The following is a 6,262-nucleotide window of genomic DNA, read 5'->3' as shown; positions in this document are numbered from 1 at the left end:
ATTATAGCAGTTCAACAAAGGGAAATGCAGAGTCCTGTACCTGGAGAGAAGTAACTCCATGCACCAGTGGGTGCCGGAGGCCAACTGGTTGGAAAGCAGTTTTACAGAAAAGAATCTGGGCCAGCAATATATCCTTGTGAGAAAGTCCCGTAGCATCTTGGGCTGCATTAGGAGGGGAGCTGTCAGCAGGTTGAGGGAGGTCATTGTTCCCTTCTACTCTGCACCATGGAGATGATACCTGGAGTGCTGTGTCCAATCCTGGGTTGCCCAGCACAAAAAACCATGGACATACTGAAGCAAGTCTAGAGAAGAGCCATGAAGATGATGAAGGTATTGTAACATCTGACATGTTAAGGGAGACTGAGAGTGCTGGGACTGTTCAGCCTGGAGCAGTGAAGGCAGAGGGGGATCTTGTCAATGTGTATACATATCTGATGGAAGGGAGTAGAGTGAAAAGCAAGAGGCAGTGGGCACAAACTGAAGTATAGGAAATTCCATTTAAATGTGAAAAAGCTTTTTTTACTGTGGGAGTGGTTAAATACTGGAACAAGCTGCCTAGAGAGATTGTGGAGTCTCCATCCTTGGAGATGCTCTGAACCTGAATGGACATGGTCCTCAGCAACTTGTTGTAGCAGAATCTTCTCTGAGCAGAGGGGTTGGAGTACTTGATCTCCAGAAGCCCCTTTAACCATCACAATTCTCCTGTGATGCTATGACAGGAGCAAAAATCAACCAGGAAAAATAGTCTGAGGGAGGTTGTGTGTTGTGGCTTTTGGATTGTTTGTTTTTTTTCTCTTGGTGTTTATAAATTATATTCATGGTAAACCAGAAATAATAATAAGCATTGCACCTTTGCTGTCTGGCATGTAAGTTGCCATAATGAATACTTTCTAGCCCTGGCAATTTGTTCATCTGTTTAGATTCACATGCATGTAGAAATCACAATGTAATCTGCAGCCATGTGCCCATCACTTCTGGCAGCAGCAAGGAAGTAGAGGCTGTGTTGTAATGTTACCTTAAGGGCCAAGAGAGAGGAAGGCAGCATGAAAATCAATTAGCAGAATGGTATAAGAAGATAAATAAGCATGGAATGTAAACACCTTTTTTAAGTGGGTGCAGTTTTCAGGCTGAGGAAGGTAGAAGTTAGAAATTAATCTCCTTTAGAGCTGAGCTCCATTACATCAGGTTACTAAGTAACTTGCAATGTACCTTACCTTGGAGTTGTTCCTGCAATATCCCATAGCATGTGGCCCCCTTGGTGTGAGCTGATTTCATTTCGGGTTTTCCAGATTCAGCTCTAAGACAGTCAGTGGTTCATTATCGTTATTACAAAGCTTCTGCTGTGTTAGTGCATAGCTTTGTACCTTTCCTACACATCAGAGTCCCAGAGGGGAAGTGCCTTTTCGGCTGGCAAGGGGAATCATGTAAATAGAGACAAACTACTGAAGAAGACTCTGTTCTCTCAGGTGGAGAGTTAACTTTTTCTGGCATAAAGCAAATCACCATCTCTTTGTGAAAAGACAAAGAGAACGTAACCAGCCTCAAGGATTTGTGCACCCTTAACTATGGGAAAGACAAGTCTACATGTGGAGTTTCAGGGTGATACTTTCAATGTTGTTAGAATTTGATTTTTAATTCTTCATTCTCCCTTCTTGTGTACTTCCAGGTTACGGTACCGAGGATATTTTGGAGGTGTAACTGCTCTAACAAGAGATCAGTTTTCCAAAGTGAATGGATTCTCCAACAGCTACTGGGGCTGGGGTGGAGAAGATGATGACCTTAGAATCAGGTAAACAATGAGGAATTGCTTGAAAAAAATTCCAACAAATCGTGTAACTTCACACCTATCCTCCAAAAGTAGAACACTACAGGGACCTTCAGTTCAAAACAGTATTGCAGGTGAGGATTTGAAGTGTGAGATGCAGTTCTGTGAGCAGTTTCCTCTTTGCAAAGGTTAGGCATACCTGACACCCAGTCGTCTTCCTGACAGCATTGTTGGTTGGGTACGTGGGTTAAGTTATTTGTTTGGTTTTTGTCTCAGCCACACAGTATTTGTATTCTTGCTTGGAAATTGCTTATAATGGAAATTAGGAGATTGAAGCCTGGAGTGGGGTTTGCCAGAGATACCAATGTATTGAGTTCCAGTACTTTGTAAAAGCGTGGGAATGTTTTGGTTTTGGTGGGATTGGGTGTTTTGCATTCATTGACTACTGGGATTTACTCCAAGCAGGGCTTAGTTTGTATGTGTGTGGTGTTGATTATAGCAAAGATAGCAAATAACTTGAATTTTAGACATACTGTACGTATATGCATACACCCTTTGCTCTTGTTAAAACTAGTTTTGCAGACATGCCTGTGAAAGTAGGAGAAATTAGTTAGTTGGAAAGGCTTAGTGGGACAAAGAAGTCAACAAAACTTCTATGTTGATCTTTGCTCTTTGCCTAGGAAGAAACCTCTAACCTGCACTGCTGTTAGCAAAGGGGGAAAACCCCACAAGCAAACAACAGAAAGAAAACCCACAGCCCCATGAACTGCTGGCAGAGCCTGTCAGTTTGTAACTCAAGTTATACTCTGTCATTCTTAAATGGGTCTCCTTTTCAGTTGTTTGAATATGCAAGCAAACATTTTGGGGGCATAAAATCCGTATCCCTGGTGATGTTACATAATTACAAGTGTGTTAAACTTAGGAACTTCCAAATGAAATTTTTTCTCTGTCATTTCAGCAGATCAGTCAGCTGTATCTCAAGTGCTGGAGATACAGATTTCTGTCCGTTCTTAATCACAAACTTTTCTTCCTTTCTACCCCTACCTAGGCACACCAACTTCTTCTCTGTGACCTGCTGGGATCTGGCTTTTATAGTGGTGGTTGGGGCTGGGTACTCTCTTATTCCCTGGTTTCCCTTGGGTTGATAGTGGTGTTCTTTTGGATGTTCCTGTGGGCATCAGAGAACCAGCCGTGCAGCAGGCCAGCAGGATTTACTGAGGGTCTCTACGATGGTTGCAAGGGGCTGGAATCAAAAGTGATGCTTGCTTATATGTGGCACCTCATAACTTTGCAGCTGTTGAGGTCTTGGTGTAGAAACCAAGTGGTATAACCCAGCGTGCACACTGCAGCTGGACTTGGTTTGTGCCTTTCCTCTCATGTCGGTCTTGGGCTGAGCTGGGGCCAAGTTTGCAGGAGGTAGGGAGTGGGAAGCTTGCCGTTTTGTGGGTTGTGTTGTGCGGAGAGATCCTTGCAGCCTTCCTGAGAGAGATCAGCAGATGGCAGCATCCCTTCGGTGCTTTCAGAACTCGGTGCCTGAGGGCTCTTGGCTCCTACTGTTTTGCCTTTAGGCTAAACATAACGGTCTCTTCTGTGCTTCTTCCTAAGTCGTGCATCACCAAGAGATTTTTCAGCTCATTTGTTGTAGTTGTTTCATAATTTACTGCTACAAAGTAATTGGAAACCTGTAAGGGGCTCAGTTTTTTTCAAATCTTGGTTTCTTATTGTTCTTTCCGCTGCCGAGTGACCAGAAGAGGTGGACTGTTCCTTAATTTCATTGTCATGAAATTAACCTTTTCTGCTGTCAGAGCAAAATCATTGTGCTTTACAGATGTGATGGTCAAAAGCTTCAACCAAGTGCCTGATGTCAGACACTTAAACCCATGCACAAGGCTCAGTGCTTCTAGCATTGTTCTTAAATAAGTTTTCTTCATGTGAACAAACTAGTATTTTGCAGCTCTGCCAACAATTAAAAAAGAAAACAAGCGTTTTTCTTCCTATCAAGTATAGGGGTTTTAGTGCAGGAGTTGAGATGAACTTGTTACTCATTACAAAAAAATACCCATTACAAAAATGGGTATAAATTGAAAGAGGGGAATGTTAGGTTAAGTATTAAGAATAAATTTTTTATTGTGAGGGTGGTGAGACACTGGCAGAGGTTGCCCAGGGAGGTTGTGGCTGCTCCAACCCTGGCAGTGTTCAGAGCCAGGTTGGATGAAGCCTTGAGCAACCTGCTCTGGTGGGAGGTGTCCCTGCCCAGGGCAGGGGGTTGAGACCAGATGATCTCTAAGGTCCATTCCAACCCCATAACATTCTATGAAACTACGAGGCTATGAAAACATGTGGAAACTTGCTATAGAGCAGACCAGTCAATACTAAGTAAACATACTCTGTATAAAGTGTGCCTAAAGCTCTGCATGATCTCTACTGTAGTAGCTAACTGCTTCTGTTCAAAAGAAAGAATATCTGTCACCCTACTGGACCTGTTTTCCAGAAATCCAACTCTGAGCTTCATTCCTCTGGCAAAAAGGGTTGTGGAGGAGATGCAGATGAGTTTTCTATAGCTCTCTCTGATTGCTTCCATGGCCTCTACAAGAGATGAAGTCTCCAAATGCTGCATTCTTTCCTTAACACCTGGTTCATAAGTGTTCTCTACCTCATAGCACTATTGCTTCTTGCAGGGTCGAGATGCAGAAGATGAAAGTGGTGAGACCATCAGCTGACATAGCCAGGTACACGATGATCTTCCACAACCGAGACCCTGGCAACGAGGAGAATCGAGAGAGGTGAGTCAAGAACATTTTCCATCTTGCATTGTCTTGGTCTGTGGCTAGGAGTGAGGCACCTGGAGGCCAAATTCCCTAGGGCTCTAGGCCACACAGGCATTTTGTGGTACCCAGAGGCTCTAGGGGACATCACTGTTCACAGTTGGCAGCTGTTCTTCTGTACATGAGATGTCCTTAGAACCAACTGGGTTAGAACTAACTGTTAGAAGAACTAAGAAGTATCTGTTCTTTAGAAACTTCCAGTTATAGTTACGTGGATATGATTTGAGCATATGATTTCACAGATTGAACCAAAGGACTTTTTTCCCCCATGTCTGAGGAAAAACAGGACTTTACATTCCCATTAGATAAAGAATGTCGGTAGCTTTGCTTCCAAATTTACTAATAATGAGAAAGAGCTCAAAACTCCTGTGCATGATAATGAAGGTTTTTCTCTTCTTTGTCCTCAGGATGAAGCTTCTACGTCAGGTGTCTAGAACATGGAAAACAGATGGGCTGAATTCTTGTTCCTATAAACTGCTCTCGGTGGAACACAACCCTTTGTACATCAACATCACGGTGGATTTCAGTGTGCAGCCCAAGGTCTCATAGGGGCAAGTGCCACACAGGCTCTAGGAAATGGCAACAGATGTTGTTTGTGGCTGCTGTTAGACCAGATGACTTCCAGCACTCTGCTTGGAAGAGTACTTCAGTAGCACAGAAGAAAGTAAAGTGTTCCTTCACAGCATCTAATTGATTGGTTGAGAATTTCATTTGGGGAGGACAAGGTCTGGACTGACCTGAGGGACAGGTCCCTGTGTTCTATGCACTTTTTGCTGGGACATTTGCAAAAGTGTCTTTGTTTGGGCTGGTCCAATGGAAGGACTTGAACTAAGTCTCTGAAAAAAAAATTAGTTTTGTAACTATTTCTAAACTTATTTGTGGTTTCATTAAAAGCACAAGAAATTTGATGAGAAAAGCTCCTTTTTTTTTTTCTAGACTGGAGAAAAACTGTTGATACGTGAGGGAAGGGCAGTAATGGTAATGGGAGAGGAGATGTTAAAAATCTCTCAATAAATGCAGTCTGCTGAACTCCAGAGCATCTCTTGTCCTTCACACTGCAGTGTCCCCTGCCAAGGGACTGCTGAAATGTCCTGTGGCAATGATGAAAGTTTCAGTTCTGCAGGGATCTGGAAGGAAAGGCAGTGGCCAGCTATGGTGGATGGAGACAAATTCCTCTCCACTGTTTGCTGTGCTTTAGGTCACACTCTTAGCAGAGTGTGTATTTGTAGCATACCCAGGCCACTATGATCTGTGATTCTTGCTTTACAAGACAGGTGACAGTCTATGGATAATTGTGTCCCACTGAGCTACAGGATTTGTGCTAAAGCCTTGATTAGAACACTTGCCTTACTGCATTATAATTAACTCCTCACACACAGATATGAAGCCAGCCTGGGAAGAGGTTCTTCTAGGAAACATTAAGAATTAATGACAAAAAGCAACTTCTGATTACTATAGTATAGTTTCTTATAGGAAACATTATTCCAGCTGCAGAGAAGACTGAAACTTACAAATTTTCTTAGGTGTTGGTGGGATAGATGCAGCTTTTCAGTGAACAAGGAATTTTGTATCTTCAAGTAACAAACAAAAATACCCTGTGTCATATTCTCAAAATAACCAGTTGCTACAGACTGCGGAAAAAGAAAGATTACAGCAAGGGCTTGGGCAGACT

General features: G+C 42.9%; 1 protein-coding gene across 1 annotated transcript in view; it reads left to right on the top strand.

Moving 5' to 3' along the window:
* Positions 1-5,172, top strand: part of B4GALT4 (UDP-Gal:betaGlcNAc beta 1,4- galactosyltransferase, polypeptide 4) — a 12,261-nt gene extending 7,089 nt beyond the window's left edge. The window contains exons 4-6 of the mRNA XM_009079710.1: positions 1,667-1,789; positions 4,444-4,548; positions 4,998-5,172. Coding sequence (XP_009077958.1) covers positions 1,667-1,789; positions 4,444-4,548; positions 4,998-5,139 — 370 coding nt within the window. The 3' untranslated portion in view covers positions 5,140-5,172. The remainder of the gene's footprint in view (positions 1-1,666; positions 1,790-4,443; positions 4,549-4,997) is intronic.
* Positions 5,173-6,262: the final 1,090 nt, after the last annotated feature.

The sequence above is a fragment of the Acanthisitta chloris genome, unplaced genomic scaffold, assembly GCF_000695815.1.
Source record: "Acanthisitta chloris isolate BGI_N310 unplaced genomic scaffold, ASM69581v1 scaffold11380, whole genome shotgun sequence".
Lineage (NCBI taxonomy): Eukaryota > Metazoa > Chordata > Aves > Passeriformes > Acanthisittidae > Acanthisitta > Acanthisitta chloris.
This window is presented reverse-complemented; position numbering and strand designations above follow the sequence as displayed.